At 43.1% G+C, this 20,555-nt stretch overlaps 1 protein-coding gene across 1 annotated transcript in view; it reads right to left on the reverse strand.

The window, feature by feature from the left end:
- The window catches only part of agrn (agrin), a 247,613-nt gene that overhangs the window by 12,042 nt on the left and 215,016 nt on the right, over positions 1-20,555 (reverse strand). Inside the window, exons 22-33 of the mRNA XM_035656665.1 lie at positions 18,514-18,628; positions 16,931-17,050; positions 16,351-16,743; positions 14,709-14,901; positions 12,572-12,787; positions 11,356-11,585; positions 9,210-9,344; positions 6,732-6,822; positions 6,265-6,429; positions 5,985-6,096; positions 2,262-2,378; positions 719-902 (exon numbers count right to left, since the gene is read on the reverse strand). Of these exons, the coding sequence (XP_035512558.1) occupies positions 719-902; positions 2,262-2,378; positions 5,985-6,096; positions 6,265-6,429; positions 6,732-6,822; positions 9,210-9,344; positions 11,356-11,585; positions 12,572-12,787; positions 14,709-14,901; positions 16,351-16,743; positions 16,931-17,050; positions 18,514-18,628 (2,071 nt within the window). The remainder of the gene's footprint in view (positions 1-718; positions 903-2,261; positions 2,379-5,984; positions 6,097-6,264; positions 6,430-6,731; positions 6,823-9,209; positions 9,345-11,355; positions 11,586-12,571; positions 12,788-14,708; positions 14,902-16,350; positions 16,744-16,930; positions 17,051-18,513; positions 18,629-20,555) is intronic.

Here is a 20,555-nt window from a genome sequence, read left to right on the forward strand (position 1 = left end):
GGGGGGGGGTTGATGGTGCATTTGTACTTTTAATTAACGTGAAAGGGACAGGCGGCCACACGGGCAAGGTTAATGGCAAAGGCAGTGACTGAGTATGTAAGACAGATTGGGCCAGAGTGAGTATATGTCTGGTAGAGTGATGGGGAAGATGATGATGAAAAGGGTGTGCAACTCTTTAAAAGAGCATTTCATGAATATTTAGTTGACACGTTTCATCGTTTTCATAACTGCCACTTAAGTTTGAAATCAATACACAATAACCCTAGCATAAAAGATACATCATAGGTCTAATATCATTGTTCATCATCATTTCATTGTTTTCTCACTCACGCAGGACACAATGGAAAGATCTTATAAGCAGAAAAAACATAGCCTAGTAATTCACCTACCAGTGATGCAAGCCAAGCTGTGTTATTGCATAAAGCACCGGTATCACTGATTGCAGTCCCACTCATTCTACGCTTATAAAGCAGCAAAAATGCTGCCACATATCCTTTTAGAGTAAAACCAAATAATGTTGGCGGAGAAAATTCTCATTGCAATTTCACACTGCCTTTAAAAGGTGATCTCAAGCCAGCAAGTATTGCTACACACTGGATTACACGTCCATGTGATATTTAATATATTTAGGCTAATAAATGTTGGCATCAAGATCGCCTGTGGCTCTTTGACTTGAAGTAGGATGAAGACAGATGTAAAATGGCTGTGGGATACTCACTGTTCTGACAGCGTCCCCCTGAGAAACCATTGAGGCAAACGCATTCGTAGGTGTCAAGTTGGGGGTTGCAGCGGCCGCCGTTGTGGCAGGGCTCCTGGGAACACGGATGGTCCTGGAACATGGCTATGTTGATAGAGCGCATGGCGTTCTCCTCTCTGAGGATGGGGGTACCCATCAGAATGATCTGGGAGCAGAAAACACAGGGTTAAAGAGATCCCTGAAATGGCCACCCCATTATCCTTACCTCTTCCACTCCACACTGGCTTTCAGAGCCTGGGAAGGGATCCCTTGACCTCTGACCTCAAGATATCTGAATATTCCTGCATCCTTGGGTCCATGAACAGTATTGGAATTGCATAAAGTGGGAATGACTGGAAAGGTGAGATACATACTTCATGCCAGCCCTGCATAAGTCAGTGCCCCCCCAGTCAAAAAAGTAGGTTGTAGGTGAGACATGAAGACCCCAGAAGCTCAATTTATATGCCTGGTTTTAAAATACAGGCTGGATTTTTCTATTCCTAAATTCTGAACCAACCTGCCTGAAAGATTAGACCGCTGAGTATAATCTCATAAATCACTTCTTAAAAGCTATTTTCATAGACTTGTATTTACATAACAGTTTTAATATTAATTGTTTTTGACCTACTTTTGGAGGGTTACCTTTATGATTCTTGCCTTGCTTTTCACTGCTTTTGTTGTCACATTTATCTGATTTAATTTTCCTCTCCTTAGCAAAACACTTGAAGATAATCATTTGTTCCTACTCCTGGTTGTTGTCCAAAGGAAAGCATCAAATTATGGGGCTTTTCCCTTTTTTTTGCTGAATGATCATTAAAGCTAATTATCACAACACATCCTCAGAGCAAACAACAGCGTACAGCGATACCGTGAATTCCTTTTAAACATGTTCTTCCTGTAGATATGACATTTTTACCACACAGGAAAATGTCTCTTTAAATTAGATGTCGACACAACACACATGTTAAACATGGACATCAAACTGAGAGTACATCCCGTATTCCTCATAATTAACTATTCCCTACAGGCCAAGTAAGACAAACGCCACATTTAGCTTTTGATTTGCTCAAAAACTGTCAAGGGAAAGTTTGCAGAGGAGAACTAATGACAAGTTTGCACAAACAGTAACATCCTCCCTTTGTTCTACTGGGTTATTTTTGGCACTCAGAGATGAGCTTTTTGCTGGAAAGTGGAGGAAAAAAAACTGGAAGGCTGTCAGGGAAAGATCTGAGAGTAGCGAAAGGGAGGGACTTCAAAATGTGCATTCTATTATTAGTGCATGCTAATCCAAATGAGCAGAGTCACTGCCCGTCACAGTGTGAGCTTATAATGGAAAATTACTATTATGGGGCTCTGTAGTATGACAGCTGGACAGGCTAATAACTTACCATTTGAATTTGCTGCTGTATATCCGAGGGCACAAGGGCCCCGATTCATTAAAATAACACATATAGATTAGTCGAAAGCACAGGCAGAGCTGATGACACAAAACTTCTTCAAGAAAAAGAGGTTTGTAAACATTTACCTTTTGGATTGTTCCCTTGAAGCCATCAGTAAGTGCAGCGACTCTTGCGAGCCGGCTGTAATCGGGAGCTCCGCCGACAAAAAGAGACTCTTTCAGGTTAAGCTCTGTGTGCAGGTTCTGATGAGACAGGACACAGGGAGGTATCAACTGGTGAGCTAGAGCCATGCAAACTTTAAAATAAGCTCTACATACATCTTTAAAAATGCCCAATTTAGTCTTTTCTATTATCCATCTGCAATGTCTCTCTGGGGATTTCTGTTTAGGATGTAATGGTTTATGCTTTTACTGTAGTGAGTTATGTGTCCAGGGAGTATGGTATAAGTTGTATCCTCTTAGTTGAGATATATAGAGTGAGATAAACAAACCACATTTGCAGACATGTCGCAGTCATATAGATTGTTCCATTAAAAAAAAAAAAGGATTTATCCATATTGTAGCAGGCAGACGATTTAACTGCACTTCCTCGCCCTCTTTCCACGTCAATACACTTGATACATTACAACATAATTGATTTCTATGTCTCTCAGAGAGAGCGGTCAATTATCCTCTATCTATGAGACATAAAAAGGGACTACAAAGGCAAATCAGGAGCAGGCTGGACTTGGTTCTTTACAGACATCTCTAATGAATGGCTGATCATAAGCCCCGACCTTTCAAACAGTTGAGTGTGGAGACACATTAATTGCAATTCATTTGCGCGGCAGACGGCTATGAAATTCGATTCTTTCCACTAAACCTTTGGGACAATTGCTTTGCATTAGCAAGGTGCCGGTTCCTTCTTTTGCACGGAGGAGTCGGCCCACTTCAGAAGGAAGGAATTAATGATCTTTATTTTATGTAGAGCAGTAATTGCCAGAGGGGTAAAGTGGAGTTAATTGCTGGAAAAATGATGGAAGGGGCCAAATAAACAGGCTTTGTGCAGGCAAGCTGGCACCGGCTCGGCTTTTATTTAGGATGGGATTTGGAGTGCAGGAGGCAGCGGTGCTTGGCTGAAGCCCGGGGCTGTGTCACTGCACCTTGAGCCGCTTCCAACAGAGACAGGGTGGCAACTTTGGCCACAAAGCTGGTGGACCCAGCTGTGGCCGGTGTCTCTAGGCTCAGCCAAAAGTTTTTACCGATTGCAGGGCACAGTTGGCCCCCTCAGGCTCCTTTATGTAGACCTTACTGCTCTGCAACACTCACTTACTCTGCAGGTGAAAGTTACAGATGCATTTTGACCCCGTTCCCCTGTACTTGTGGTTTTTGATCTTGTCCTGAGATGTTACACCTTCAGAATGTGGTACCGAGCATATGTAAAGTTACTTTTGTAAGACTCTAAAGTGAGATTGCATGCAATGAAATGGTGCATCATGTTCTGTTCTGTTTAAAACAGGCGATCATCTGCACCTGGTGAGAGAGGACAGCTGGTTCTATGGAGTGATTCTTGCTCAGTGATGTTTGGTGAGCTTGGTTTTGTGTTGATATGGGCAAGTGAGTGGTGAAAGAGTGAGCGACTTTGTGATATTATGGAGGACTGTTCCCGTTTCCAAAAGAAGTGAGAGCAGATGACAAAAGAACAGCACGGCTTGGCTTGGCACCTCACCGTCTCCTACGGTATATTTCCTCCCCTTCGTTCGCCTCCCCTGCCTTCGCTCTCACTTTTCGACAGCCACGCGGCATTGGCGTGATATCCCCGCCTACGCCGAACTAATGAAGACGTTTCTTTGTTGCTAAAAACAATGGCAGTTACAAAGATGACTGTCACCGTTCCTTCTTTCCTCCCACCTTCCCACCCTCTTCCACCCCCACGGCAGATGGACCGAGGTGCAAGCCAAACCGTGTTCTTTAAGAGCATCTTTACTTCAGTGCCATTTGTGTGTGCGTGTATGGGGCTTATGAAATGGCAAAGTTTTTCTACAGAACTGGAACCTTTGAAGCTGCCCGCAGCTCTGCAGAAGTACCTTTTTTTTCCTGTGCTGTTGTTGCATGGAGAGATGGGGGTGAGAGGACGTAGTGAACGACTCAAATGAAATATGGGCTAAGGTGTGACTGGGACTTGTCTCATTACCTTGCGTGATTTCTTATTTCCAGACAGCACATCATAGAGAAGAAAAGAAAATAGGGAGGAAGAGAGTTATTAGGGGAAGACTAGTAGGTGTCGGTGCACAGAGAGGCATGCAGAGCTAGGCAAGTGCAAAAGCCCCACAAAACACACTCACATACACACATATACGCATTGTGCACATCTGTAGGAGCATTAAACATAGCTGCAGTGTAGCACAGACAAGTGAGATTAGTCCATTAAATAAGAATATGGGAAATGTGAAGTGCACCTTTGCATTATAAACTGTACATACACAAACAACCACGAAACTGCGCAAGTGTGTTAACACTTAGGAGAGTGACTACAAATTAGACAGCAAGTCGAAGAAGGCCATGCATGAAGCAGATGGTGCCACTGAGAAAAGATGAAAAGGAAAAAAAAAACTTCATGGATGAGAGACGGTGAATAGTGCCACTTAACCCAACCTCATTTACAGACTACTTCCATTCAGTGAGAGGTGAAGTACATTTTTTATATCTCCTATCTGTGCCTATGTGCCTTTGAAAGTATACTTCATCATGCTGGCAGACTGAGCTGTATTTGATATGATGAACACTCCCAGCATGCAGTATGTACCCATACATGTGCCTGCGTGTGTCCACCTTTGATATGATATAGGCCTCTCTGAGCAAAGCGTACTATAACTCCCTCCTAGTTCTTAAAGCAGGAGTAGGAGAGAATTAGCTGAGAGCCATACTGGATGGGCTCTCTGCATTGAGCTCCATAACTAGTCTCAGCTCATCCCTTGCCCCCCACCCCCCCAACCCATCTTTGCTTTTCCCTTGCTCTCCTCTTTTAATAAGATTTTCTGCCTCTGTTGCTGGAGTAAAACACAATTATCATACGGACGATGGGAGGCAGTGGGGGAAGGACAGAGCAGCGAGAGAAAAAAAGGAGGAGAGCGTTGCGTCTTAGAGGAAGATGATGGAGTTGACAGAGTGCATGTTCATAATCACAAATTACACTGTTTAATATAATTGGATGACTTACAGGCTTATCAAGCTATTAGATCGCCTTCATTTGGAAGCATGTACCTGCTTTATTGGTCGAGACGCGGGGCTGAAGAGTTTCATTACGCTCTTCTCGTTGCTGCTATCTCCTTTATCTGCCTCCACATCCCCAGACACCACCTCAAAGGCTGAATTTATAAAATTGACTGTATACCAGCAGTAAAAGCTGCTTTTGCTTTCTGTATGCAACACCAAGTTTTATCTCCAGTACGTCAGCAAGCTGAAAGATGGAATTTGGAATTACAGGACTTCTAAAATTAAGACAGCTTGTCAACCTGGCCCTCTACATCTGGAGCTCTCCCTCTTACCTTGACGGATGGCGGGAGATAGAGGCGTATTTTCAGCAGATCAAGCTGGCAGTACTGCGTGGTGTGAAAAACCTCAGCAAAAGGGGGAAGGCTTGCTGATTTAACTGCGCCTAAAGTGGCAAGTTGAACTGCCTTTACATGGGCAAAAAGGAGCACTAAAGCCCGAAGGTTGTGGCGATGACGTGATAAAGAGCACGCAGATGATCAAACAAATGCAATATATACGGGACAAGCAAGGCTTAGCATAGAATAGGCCCATCAGCCCTTCATGCTAAAAGCAAGATAACCATTAGCAGCAGCTTGTTAGCTTGCTCTTTCTCACCGGTGCCTCCCCTCGGACAGGGTCCTTCTTGTTCACCATGATCTCTCCTTTGCGGCTGGAGCGCTCCAGGTTGATGGTGTTCCACACGTTCAGCTGGATTGGGTCCTTACTCCTGAATTGCACATACTCAGGTGAGTCATACACTAGTAAACATGGGCTCATTAAAAACACATTGCTGTGTTTAGTATGTCCTTTAATGTGTAGCATGTTCAAATGTAATTTTATAGGATTATAGCAAGATGTTGGTTGTGTAAGTTAAACCCTTTTAGATCATGCTAACCTGATGGTAGCGGGTCCCTTCCCCAGGTCGTAGCGGAACTCCAGGATCCCGTCATTGAGGGACAGTGAGATGAAGTCTCCTTTTCCGTCCGATTTTTGGCCGTTGTAGAAGATTAAACCGTTGGAGTCATTGGCCATGAGAATCACTGTCATGCTGAGCTTTTGACTGCAGGCACAGCACAAGAAAAGCCAGTAAACACATGCAAGAGTCAGAGATACACTACTATACGTACCCGAGATAGAGCAAAGGATGCTTGTTTAAGGTGTGCCAGTACTCTTTCTATATGGAAATTAGGTAGAGTATACTATATATTCTACGTGCTTAGGCCTAGATAACGTGTTATTTGTGTAACCTTCATTGTCACTTCAGTTCAGGCTTTAACAAGGCAGCTCTGCCTTAGGCACATGCTATCTTGTGTTTAGTAATACATACAAGTATTGGGTTTCACGCAGAGACATGGGACTTACCGCAGGTCGTGCCCGTACAGATGGAGTCCCTTCAGCTCCACGTAAGAGTCTCCGCTGAATAGTGGCATGTAAGCCCCTGTCCTCTCAGCCACTGGAAAAACAAAGAGAATATATTCATCCTCAGGTCGCGTTTTTGTGTTGCTGACAGAATTGAAATTCGGGGATAGTCAGTATATCTTTTGAGGGACCTGTCAGCATTATGGAAAGAGATGGATTTGTGTTTTCATAGCTATTGGGATTAAGACTTTCTCTTGACAGAAATTCAAACAAAAAAATTCAAAAACCCTTATGTCAGACTGATTACACAGCCCACCACAGTATAACAAAGAACCTTTGGAGACATGAGTTTAATACCACAGCCGGGACCCATGAAATAATGCAGCCATTGTATTTTGGCAGGCCTTTTTACAAATTCATGTCTTTGCGATGGGTCTACGTCTGGCTGTCCCGTTTCTGGCTGTCTGCAGTGATTAGGACAGGCACCGTGCCATCCTTCTAACAAGTGGCTTGACATTAAAAATCATTCAAGTGTCACCCGGGGGTATGTGTTTATGGTGTTGTTTGCAAAAACTACCATCATTCAGAGGCGTATGCAAAACGAGACGCTCACACACATATACACACTCAAACTAACACACATACCTATGTAGACGGCAAGAAAGCTTTTATTCGTAATTGGCTGGGATTAGCAGAGTCGAGTCAGGATGGGGAAGGCAGACGGAGATGAGAAAGCTAATTAGCTATTGTGCAGAAGACTGCTAATGATGATGGCACGCACCATGGAGGAGAGGGAAAAATAGTCTCACTACAAGGATTCGTGCGCTAAACTGAACTCTATTAGAGAGAGTTTCTCGGAATGTAGTTTCTTATAGAGGAGACTCTCTTTCACCCTTTGCTCAAAATGAAAGCAGCGTGATCAATAAGTCACCAGAGGTCCGGGCATTGGAATGAGCTAGGTGACCAGAAAAAGCCACATGACGAGTAGAGCTTGACGACCAAAAAAAGTCGGTCAAGTTGGAACTTTTCACAATTATCTTTTGGTAAAAAGCCTCAGAAATAAACCCTCCTAAAGCAATACTTAAGGAGCTACTGCATCTAGCATCTCCCTCACACACACCCAAACAGGCACACACGCATTAGCTGGCCCCTGGATTATTCTAACTAAGGTGATGAATGTAAAAAGTTGAAATTTAAACTCGCCCCTTCAGTTAGGTGTTCAAGGACCGGCTGAGTTTAAGTGATCCGGTTTTCATCACTAAATTGTAATGATTTACACTATCACAGGGTAAAAGCACAGAGAAAAGTAGGCCATTCAATACTATTGGAACACCCTTGAGAAAAGCCCTTGATGGTGGATATTATAGCAGCGAGCTGCGCCGACGAACCCTGGTGTAACTGAAATGGAAACCATTGCTCAACTGAACGCGCACACACAGTAGGTTACACACTTAATGTTATGACTAATTCATCTTTAGGCGTCTGATGAGTGGGCTCTAAGCTACCTGTCGTTTTAACTGTTCTCAGTGCAGCCCTGAGAGGGTACGTCCGCCTGACTGCCGCCTTATCTGTGAGCTCCTGTCTGGGGCTGACACTCTGGCTGACTGACGCTCCCATAAATCACCGCGGGCAGGGAGGACTGATGCGATTAGTCATCTCATTGATTCCTGTGAAAAAAAAATAGCCTTTTGGAAGGGGAGACGCTCTCGCTCACACGGCATTGATTTCGGTTCACCTCAATTTATTTTAATCACCTGCTAACTGGGACTCGGGGCTTGGAAGAAGGCGATCCCCATCTGGTTTTTCCAAAATCGTGGGGGTGCAGAGGGTGCATGTTTCTCTTTTGTTTGGAACGTGCATGACAGTATATTCTCTTTCATTCACAGTTACAGAAGTCAACTTCACTTCTGCAAACAGTCACGACAACATCTACAAAGCCAGGGAGGGAAAAACCACGGGTAGACTTCAGAATGCGACACTGCCAAAAGTGCTAATGATGAACTTCAAAAGCAGCTGAGCCGTGCTCTGGTCTTTTCCCCAGCCGCGGCCCGGTTCTGCCATGTGGAGCTAAGCAGCAACAACAATGTTTGAACACAACACCTGTGGGCGGATAGGCTGGGAGGGAGGGAGGGAGGGAGTTGGAGGAAAATGCGTCTCTGATGCCGCTTACCACTAACAAGGCGCTGCCCGAGTCCGATGTGGTGAATGGCCCGACGGGCAAATCATCCTACCTCCAGTTCTGCAACCACCAACCCTCCCCATCCCTCCCACCCTGAAGGGCTCAACCCCCCCCCCGTCTTTCTCCGTTTGATCTCACTTTTCGATTCAGGATGGATGGAAATGTCACAGAGCGGAAAGAAGAAGAAAAAAACACAAAAAGAGGCAAACTAGACCAAAAACACTGCTGCTCCTTGATAAGCACTTAAGAGAACAACTGGGCCCTGACAGTACACCACGATATACACTGTTTAGTCGGATTACCTGTCTCGCAGTGCCGCCCTTCACGTCCCATGGGGCACTCGCATTTGTAGCCTCCCTCGGGCAGCGCCTGGCACTGGGAGGATGGATGGCACCTGTTGGGCTCGCATGGATCATGGACGTCAGCACAAGTTGGACCTGGAGACACACACAAATCCACAATGAGAAAACCACCAAATGCTTTCAACTACTTTCTCTTTTATTCCATCTGAGAGGAGGGGGAGACAAAAAAAAGGGGAGAGAAGCGGGGTATGAGGATTTCCTCTGTAATAGAGGTCATTTTCTAATAGGATTTAGAAATATTACACGTCCAGATTAAACAGTGGAGAGACTCCCCGCCATGCGGCCATGTTTCTGGGCCAACGCTGACTGTGGGAAAGGCTCGGTAGCGTCTGGTGGATGATGGTTTTGCCCTCTGCCACAGCCCATCTGAATTCACCCATCATTACTTTAGCAGTCAGAGCCTGTGGTGAGGAGAGCGCTTTAATGAACCCCATCCCCGCTGAGCTCACAGGGCTCCCCCGTTTTTCCTCACTCATGCCTTTGGAAGCTAGCTTTTATCCTCCGCTCTCACTTCTTCCCTACCACAGCTTGTTTTTTAACATCTCTTCCTCCTCTCCCATCTTTTTTTTAGCTCTAATACTCTCTCACCCCCCCTCATTCATCAGGCTGTCCTGACATGTCCTCTCTCTAACTACAACTCTCTACACACATTTATTCTCTCTTTCTCGCTTTGTGTGATCTGCCCCCCCCCCTTTGAGGCCAGTAATCTCTGCCACTTTCTAAACTGACATGATGACAAAATTAACTTGAATGTGAGTCTGCAGGCGACCGTCCAATTCTCATTATCACCATTTTTTTACGCCATGTTGCCAACACAACTTTGATCACAGCAATGCTTCTTCAGAGTGGAGCATTATCTTTGCTTCTTCCAGGGCTTCTTAATAACAACAAAACATAAAAGCACCTCTTATATAAAAGGCAATAATAATGTAATGTGATACTTTATTGATCCACATTTTAAATTCAATGGCTCTTAAAACTTAAAATGTGGTTTCCCTAACCACTGAGCTGCCCCCATATGAGTATAAAACCCTTTACTATTCCAGCATAAAAGTTAACTCTGACATTTAATTTGGTTCTGGTGTGAAACTTTGTGCAGCAGACTGTACAACCAGCGAGGGGCATGCTTGGCTAAGCCCTGATGGTGTCTGCTCTTAACTATATTCTCTCTGAGTTGCTTGTTAGTTGGCATCTGCTGGAGTGAGAAAAAAGAGGAGGAATGGATGTAGAAGACGAGATAGGCCAAAGGCCATTCACTGAGCATTTGGTGGAAGTTTTCATGTTTTCTGCGCCGTGTCAACATTTAATCTCTCATTTCTCTGCTGGACGCACATATTTGATGGTGTTGGTGTTTACAAAATGACTTCCAGCGCTCCTGCCTGGGGCATGAGTTACACTGTCAAATTAGGCTGTCAAGCTTACTTAGGATTTGTGAGAAAGTCCTGACCACAGTGAATCCCAGAAGAGAAGGCAAAGTAGAGACATGAACATAATTTTAACAAGTTGTTAGAAAAGTCTGGAAATTTCACATAAGAATGAATATATCCTTTACTTATTCCCTTGTTACTTACACTGGAATAAAGTTGTTCTGTCACAATAACTACTTATGTTGGACGATAGATTGTCCTAGAAATAACTGCGATAAAAGATATTATTGCCCTTTTAAGACCATTTTGTGCCACTGATATAATGATAATCACAATAATGCAAATGTACCCTTTCAAAGAGCAATAGACTCAGGCACTGAAATTTGGAAAAAGATTTAAAATAGCCTTGATAAATAAAACAAAACAACCAAAAACAATAAATAAAATGGACTAGGCTTTGTTCACAAAAACTGCACTTGTTGGCACAGGGGGAAGCTATAGAGCCACGCATTCTTTATCAGGCAATATAGTGATGGTAGGGAAAACCGTGCTTTTTATTCTCGCATCATGCTGGCCCAAATGTTGGTGACATCTTATCAATAACGCATATATAGTACGTCAATATCGTAGTTATTGTGACGGCCGAGAATAAACCTTTCAAAGCTTCCATGACTTTCAAGAAATCCCAGTATGACGCTCCCTTTTGTTTAGTATCTTACCCCAGAATCCTTTGCTGCACTTGCAGTGGAACATCTCTGCCTCCTTGGCCTGGCATGCAGCGCCGTTCTTGCAGGGATTTGGCTGACAGGGGTTGTTGCCGCATTCACCCACGGAGCTGCCATACAGACTGTCGCCGCCGTTCTCCTGCAGGTTGAGCACCCGGTTGTTGACATCCAGCATGCGGATGCATCCCACCAGGCCTGTGGCTACTGCCGTCCTTTCCTTCACACTGAAGAGGAAAAGATAAAGGGAAATAATGTAATGTCTTTTTTTAACACAAAGTTTGACAGAGCCTGCAGTTGCAATTATTACACTACTGACCCTCACTTTATAACACGGAGCTTGGAGTAAAGAAGCTCTTCTATGCCGTGTGCTGTTTAATATTTCTGATACTTTTAATGCAGCAATATACCTCAATACATTACAATAAGGGATGAGGTCCAAGAATAATTTGAGTCTTATTAGTTTCTTTTCAGCTGTTGATTGACTTCAAATCTTTACTTTTTCCAAGACTGTTCAAATCCCATCGGTTCAAAATCTCATTAACTGCTTAAATATAGAGCTGATTCATCTAAAGTATATTGACATGACTCTCAAGTACAGTCCTATAAGACTAACAGATGATCCAAAATTCATCCAAAGAGAATACTTTACCATCAATTAGTGCACATCCAAGACATTCTAACATTAATTTTAACAATGAATTGCTAAAGCTAGTGCTGGAATAATGAAAGGTGAAGATAGGATAGTTTAAGTGACTGTATCTCACGAGAGATCAGTGTCTTGAAAAAAATGTCTTTAGTCAACTAAGACTGGAGATCCACCTAATGGAAGTAAGTAAGGGCCAGTGGCCCCTGGAGGTCCCACATTCACCAGGTCAGTTGGTTTGGGGTAATTTGATTAACTGCAAATTTACATGGGAAATATGGAGGGAAATGAAAAGAAAATGCACAATGCCCATTTCTAAATAAATGAGTTAAAATGATTCACAGTTAATTTTTCCCCCACAGGGTTAATCTGGCAATGAGAGATGTAGGTAACAACAACATCAGAATTAGTCAGCAAAATGGACAAAGTGCTGGATTCAAAATGAAAGGCTGCAGACTGAAAGGATTTTATTTAAGAGAAGCGTGGAGTTAATGGACTTTCTGTCTGATTTGCTTCCTGCTCTGGATCTTATCATCACATTGTGTAACAGCAGATCGAAGCTCTTACTCCTGCTTCATTTCCTCCGTCACTCCCCCGATGAACAGGTCGGTGTCAAGGTTGAGGCCGTCTGTGCCGTGTGGACTCTCGCCCTCAATGTGCGACTCGTTGTCCACACTGAGCATGGCGTTGCGGCGGTTGCGAGTGACCACCAGCTGGTGCCAGCGTCCCTGATTGATTTGTACTTTGCTGACCACTGTGCCTGTGCCTGAACCTGTGTTGAACCTGAGAAGAGGAGACACGAAGCATGTTAGAGACTTACTCATTTAGTCACTTTATACCTGTATCAAACTTCATATTAGTTTGCAACACTTTCAGGTTCTTTTCCACACAATATGTCTGTTCGTTATCCAACGGCGCCTAATGACAAGCAGAAATCTGCTCATGAGACAGAGGAGGATGAAAGGAAGAAGATACAAGACTTCCCATTTGGGATTCCAAACTATGTGACTAGAATGAGGCAGTTACTGACTTAAAAAATAATTAATTAAATATTTTAATTAAACATTTTATCTAATGAGGTTTTGTTGGGAAAAAAAGCCATCATGACAGAAAAGAGCTGCGGTGTATGTTCACCCACACATATGGTAGTATTAGCACAACCTGAGAGCAATTATCTGCCACAAATAATTAGTTCTTCTCCCCACGTCTTGGATTTGCGGAGCGGTGGGTGGTAATCTCACCGCTGTATTTCTGGAATTGAGGCAGAGCTCAATTTGAAAGCACAAGTGACTAATGATCTCCTTTAGTTTTGTATTGATTTCGCTATGAATAGAGAAATCTAACCTGGCCAGGTTGGGAAGAACTGAAAGGGATTTTGAGGGGTCAGGGTGAAACACGAGACCCTACAGATAAGGGAAGCGGTGGGGGGGGACGCTGTGCAGAATCTCTAATTAGTCCATTCACGTCTCTTCTGACGTCTTACCCCGAATAATTTTTTTATGCATACAATTCCACTGCGGGGGAAGATATGAATACTTAGTATTTCTGCAGGTTTCTGGCAGGAAAATGGTCCAATTTAATCAGGTTGGATGAAGCCTTCAGTTACTGTTAGCCCTACAAATTCAAAAGTGGTGCTAGCCTTAAAAAACACATGTTCAAATGCTGCAGATCCTAAAGGGGCACTACACCAATTTTACTAGTCACAAGGAGTCATACTGAGCCTACAAATCAAACAGTAAACAGATCCATTACACAGATTAAATGACACTATAGAGGTGAATTATGGGAGGCGGGAGATCCAATGTTTTTGGAGTTGGAGCTATACTAGGGACTAAAAGTCAGGATATCTCGGTCTATGCTGCATTGATTTTTACCATTCTTGTGATTACCCCAATTTTATGGAAGCATAATACTAAATCACTGCAGTACTCTTTTTAAATAGCCACTCAAATAACCATACACACAATGGTTGCAGCAAACAATCCAATAAACAATTAAATCTTATATTAAAGTGTATGTGATTTGAGGTTGCAATATTAATACATATTTCTATTTTCTAAAGTTTCTGGAAAGTTAATTGATAAATTGTTTATGTAGGAATACAGGAATTAAATACTTGAATTAATTATCTAATAAACCAGCTGCAAAATCCCAATATTGCCATAAAGAAAGTCCTACTCTACTGTTGCTTCTAGCCTCACTGCAGTCTTTATGTACAGCATGTTCAGTCAAATGCATCTATGAGCCATTTTTATGTCACTGTGTATTTTCACATAAACCATAACTCTGTATATATGTTATTAGAAATGACTTATGAAATGCCAAATTTGGACCTCCTGCACATATTTCTGTCCATATGTTCCTGCCATCTGCAAACGTGATCATGTGAATAGCATGAAAGTTTTAACATATTTCTGAAAGCATGTCTTTATAGCCGCAACCTGCAAATCTGTCACGAAGCTTCTGCGTCTTTATTTATTTTCTGGCAGTGGCGTTTGCAACATGTTTACTCGCTGTAATTATTTGCCTCATTATCCAGCGCTCTCTATTTGTTTTATTCTTATCTACATCCTCTCTCAGCTGCCGCCGCAATGACCCTATTCCCCCGAGGGGATCATTTAAGTTTCATCAAGTTTAATCAAAGAACAAGCAGCAGAATCAACGGCTGACAAGGCCGCTGCCTGACAACTCCTGCTGTGCTCACCTGAGCTCCACCCTGCCGTTGACCAGAGCCAGAGAGATGAAGTCCTTCTTGCCATCCTGGCCGTTGTAGAGCAGGATGCCGGTCATCTCGGACGCTCTGAACTCCATGGCGATGCGGACTGTGTGATAGGCACTCATTGTTTGGAAAGCCAAGTACGACTGGCCACCAAATGACGGGATGAAGTACTTGATCACTGTGGAGGAATGAAGACAACAAGTCAATCCTGTCATTACTACATGACTTACTTTTTCATGGCGTAATAGGCGTTTAATGTGCATAATTAAGTGTGAGCATGAGGAGGTGGTGTGTCACTGGCTCTTGATGATAGAGAAATAAGCCTTTCTGTCTAGTTTATTTTAGGAATGATGATTTGCAGAGTTTATCAAAAGGAGAAGGTCGAGAAAGAGGAGGAGCTGAGCTTTTCACCCACCCTCAACACACATTCACATGCCCGTGTACACACACGCGCAAAGGAAACCTTTGTTTTTCCGCCACTCGACAATTATGATTATTATCATCCATTTTCTCCCCCGGGCTCCTTTTCTCTCCGTCCATCTGTCTTTCTGTCCGTCTCTCTGAGGAGAATGGCAGCTGATGAGCTGCCTCTTTTCTAATGACTTGATTGATCTGGGGGAGGCTGCCGGTGGCTGTTTGTGGGTGTGTGTCTGTGTGTGTGTGCGTGTGCACGTGATTTCATTTAGCCACTCTAACTCAAAGACACACACTGATTCTCACCAGCTAATCCCCATCAAAGCAATTAGTGTCAATTATCTTAAGATGCAGCTGCGTGAGGTTGCTCCTCATTCCCCCAAAAATCTCAAAGTAGGGTAAGAGGGAAGAAACAAAAGAGTTGTGCTTCTCAAGAAGTTCTCCTTGATTTATGATTTTCTCTGCAGTGCTGATTGGAGTCTGTGTTTCCTTTGGTGAACGGCTCAGCAGTTGCTCACTTCTGAGGTGCTGAACCTGTCTGAAGCACTTGAGATGAGTTAGAAACGCAGCCGCCGAGGAGATATTTCTGTCTGACTCGATCACACCTCAACTCTTTGTTCTCAAGTTTTTAAAAAATCTCTGTCCTGAGCTCTCATTGCTGTTGTCTTGTTGAGCTTTTAACGACCCAATAAATCCACATCTGTGACCACGTAACACTGCATTTACATATTCCAGTACTAACTGAAAGTCATTACTCACACTGCTACTTAAGGTGTCACTTTGCAGCCACTTTGTAAAGCTACAATTAGACAAAACTGCTGCTTAACAGAGGGAATATGTTTTTTAATAAATAAAACATTCCTTTAATTTTTTTTTATTATAATGGTGTGTTTCTGGTACTTTATAAATATAATAAAGCACTTGAGGATGTGGTTAGCAGTGATTATAGAACAGCTAAAAGGTATGATTGGCACAATGGAAAGTGGAGTGCCTAAAATCCTCTTAGTTGCTATAAAATCACTGTAAACGTCAGCCTTTGCTGGTGTCTTTGAAATTGCTAATTGCTATAGTACAATATTACAGGGAAAGTCTGTTCTAGCACTGTTTATTAGATGAATTTAAAATAAGCTCAGGCTTTGTAACTTTTGATCTGAAAGTAACAACAAATATGGAAAAAGAAATAGTTCCTAATATATAAAGAGAACAAACTCACCCTTCTCACACACAGAGCCTCCTCGCCCGGCGGGGCACTTGCAGCTGAAGTCAGTGCCGTCGTCCTCGCAGGTGCCCCCGTGGAGGCAGGGGTGGGAGCTGCAGGGCTTCTGGGTCTTGTGGTGAAGCTTGCCCCTGACATGGGCGATGGTGGTGGCTGGAGGCAGCGTGGTGGTGCTGACAGCTGCCGTGGTGGTGGGTAGCGGTGTGGTGACTGGCACTGAGGTTGTGGTGGTGCGTCTGCTGCTGTAAGGCCTGCGGGTAGTGCCTGGCGGGCGCCGGGTGATGTAAGCGGAGGTTGGGGGGAGCCTGGTGGTTGTGGTGGTGGGAGCAGCTGTGGTGACTGACGCCGTGGTGGTGGTAGTGGTGGTGAAGAAGGGGATGGAAGAGAGGCCTGTAAACAGAGCCGGAGGAAACAATGGAAAATAGAGAAAGAGACGTTAAAGTATGTTGAGCTTGCGGCCCTGAGATTTTCTATTCAAGACCTGTAAAACCTTTGATAAATCACCTCATGAATAACTTAAAACCCCTTTTCATTTTATTAATCCCCACACTCTCCTGTTAAGTCCACACTCTATTACCATAATTGGTGAAGCGAATATTCTCCTCCTCCGGCTTCTTCACAGCGATGCTGGTGTCTTTGGAGGCCTTCAGCTGCTTTAGCAGGGATGCTTCGATGGCCTCCACCGTGTATCTTGTATCTACAGTAAACAAGAGGTACAGCCACTCAGGATGAGGCCACTGAGGAGCACTCCACAGCAAATACAGGACTACTCAAGCTTCTTTAGTGGTACAATGGGTACAACAGACAGCCCTGTGTATGACAGGTGGAGGGACTCCAGGGACCACTTGTCCTCAACCCGCTGTTTGTCCGGCTTCTTTCTAGATGAATCGTTCTCATAACGTTTGCCACAGATGTTCGCTTTACTGGCCATGGAGGAGCTCCGCTTAACAGCACCCCTCACCCTGCATGAAGGGTATGAAGGATGCTAAATGGTGCTCGTAAAAAACAAAAGCGCTTGGGGTGTGAGGGGGGATGCTAAAAGAAGAGCTTAAAGGCCCAGCCGTGGTGTCAACCATATCAATCTAAACTGAATTCATATACATACAAAACCCTTAATATTAGTAACTCAACTTGAGTTGTTTTCCAGTGTTTGTTACTGTATTAAAACAGCTGTCAGTTGATCTGAGAGTTAGAGCACGTTCCATTCGTGTTTTAAATTTTACCTTTACCTGTAACCAACGTGCTAATTTCACAGATGCGGTCATTTAGAAAACTTTTCCTCGCTCTGATGAATAACACAAACACAAATATGAACATTTAAGTAGAGGTAAAAACCTTCTTATGATATTGTGGGTTTTAACACAGGGGCAAATTGCTGCATGAAAGAGATTAAGTTGGCATTGAGAAGAAAATTAAAAAAAAGAAGGAAGAAATTCAGCGGCTCACAATATTATGAGCCAAATGAAAAATAAGTAGAAAGCACTCAAAGACAACATACCTCTGCCAAGGATGCACAAGCCTCTACATTTATTATTTTAATAATAGCAATGATTACATGTTTTTAACCTTCCTCTGGATCTGTATCAGAAAATACCTCATAATGATTTTTGGGAAAAGACTCCAATCCTGGTAATGTTTTGTACAAGGATGAATGGAGCAAAATGTTCAAGGAAAGCATGACTACTGGCCATTTTTTAATAATATATTAAGACAAAATGTATAGAAAAAAGCCATTTGAGTTTGCAGGACCACTCAGAGTGGCTATGTGCAAGTACAATTGAAGATGGAATGAAATGTCTAGTAATAAAAATAATAAAGGTATGGAAACCCTACACGAATAGTGTGCCAGAAGAGACAAATGCTGCATCTCTACCTTACATAGGACTTACAAATGAAAATGTTGGAAAAATGGTGACTGTGGCTTGTTCTGCACAAAAAAACATAATGAGGTCCTCCTTGGCCAACGGCCTAACTTTTATCCCAATTTCATTTAAATTCAGCAATTAATTTTTAAGATATCTTGTGTGCTAAAAGACAAAGGAGAACAAACCATAACTGATTCCAACCACATATCTCTTTATTAGCTACTGTCTTTAATCATTTTTGAGTTTTTTATTTTTTTTTTTGTCAAATCTTCTGCTCCCTTCAAAGATCTCTTACCTGGTTTGAAGTGGGCCTCCACAAAGGCCAGGATGGATTTGCTGGGGGACAGGTTACGGACACGAACGCTCATAAAGTCTTTGTGCACTTCCGACTTCCTGAACAACTCGTTGAGCTGGGGAAGAGAGAGAGAACAAGAGAGAGAGAGAGATGATAAATGAGGCTGGTAATGAGCTCCACGCTATCATAGCCGGCGAGTCCAATTCCAGAAGACTGTACTCTATCTCCAAGGAAGAAAGACTGCCTTTCAAAATGGGGTGCAGAGAAGAAACCTATCGAGTGTGGGTGCACAAATTGACATTTAGCTGCAGCCGTGGCATTAATTATAGGGACAAGTTTTCGGGAAGAGCTAAGATAAATGCCATGCTGCCCTGACATGTGCTCCTGATTGGTTTTGCTTCTGATGCCCCCACTGTGTGCAAACACTAACAGCCAGAAGAGCTCCAGAAGGAGTTTTGACTAAAGTATTTTTTTAAGCAAACGCTGGTATGACTGCAGTTAGACTGAAGTTGCCTTCAGCCAAAAAATCTGGTCTAATATTTGATTTGAAAATTGGACCATTTTCATGCTGGAACTTAAAAAAGTTACATATACAGCACTCAGTGTTTACCCATAATTCTGCTCTTGTCGGCCTCATGGTGGATTACTCACATTTGCACACTCGAAAGCAACAAGAAACAAGAGGAAAATCCTACGCCACGTCCTCATCTGGGCTGCTGGTTAAAATGACAGGAGCCACAGGGCCTGCTAACCCACTTTACTGGAGCATCCTCTGAGTGGCTGTTCCATTGTTTCCACTAAACCCTCCTCCACACACCCAATCTGCATCTCACTGATTCCTCTAAAGCCAATCATTGTCCACAAAATGATGTTTTTAAACAATTTCATAAAAGAGCCATACTCAGCTGGACCTCTTGTGATGTGTGGTAGAAGTGGAATTGAATCATTTCATGCAGTTTCTGTCAGATTCACACAGTCATCGACTACATAGTTCGATTTTGTTAGGTTAACTCACTGGTCCCCAACCTTTCTACTTAAGGACCCCTTTGCTATTTTTGAGTTAACTGATGACCCTGACTATGTGCCATATTTTAGGGATTATTTATATTTAATGCATAATTATAACTGATAAACTGTACGATTAACTGAAATAGTGAACGCAAAAACTGCAGGATGTTTTCACATTATTTCTTGTTTAATTTTATTTTGAACAATCATACATACTTAATAGGCTTCCTTTTTTGAGAAATTCAGTGTTTCTGTGTGTGTGTTTTATTAGCTCTTTGATTGTTTTGGGGGAGGCTTTTATTAACTGATAGTGACAGTGGTAGAGTGACAGGAAAGGGGGGCAGAGAGAGGGGATGACATACAGCAAAGGGCCAGAGGTTGGAGTAGAACCCATGGAGGAGTAATATTGAGCACCAAGGATTTAGCCTTGATACTTGGGGTCGTTTTATTTGCATATTTTTTACTAGGCTGTTTAGCAGAGAGTAATCATTTGCAAAGCTGAGCTACAAGCCTACCGTATATTTTAAAAGTTGTAGTTGGGGTCCAGACCCCAGGTTGGAAACCAGTGGGTTTATGCATTGTCACATAAGGTTTAATGCTCAGCAACCACCATCTGCAGCAGAGTTATCACATCCACTGTTTCTGTGGCTTTTTCTAATCTTTCAATAAGCTTTACACCGACACACAAGACCCCGGCGAGGTGAGCTGGTGTAAAAAGCTGCTGACTCGGTCAGTGACACTAATGATTCAGTAGACTCAGTTCAGCTTGAGTATTCAGATGATCTCCCCTCTAATTTGTGGGATGAGGTGTGACAGCAAAGTAGACAGGTAAAAAACCAAATCCTCAAAACCTAGCTTTGGGATGGAAATGGCGGTGAACAAACTCTCTTGTGGACACACTGACCTAGAAACCTCCTGATGTCTCCCCCCCTTCTCTTTCTCTCACACATCCTAATTTATTCACTAATTGTTACACATTGCACAGTGGCTTGATTCTTTTATGTGTGTATACTATCTATGTATATTGTGTGTGT

Source organism: Morone saxatilis, unplaced genomic scaffold (assembly GCF_004916995.1).
Source record: "Morone saxatilis isolate NCDOM2014 unplaced genomic scaffold, NCSU_SB_2.0 Contig15, whole genome shotgun sequence".
NCBI classification, from domain to species: Eukaryota; Metazoa; Chordata; class Actinopteri; family Moronidae; genus Morone; species Morone saxatilis.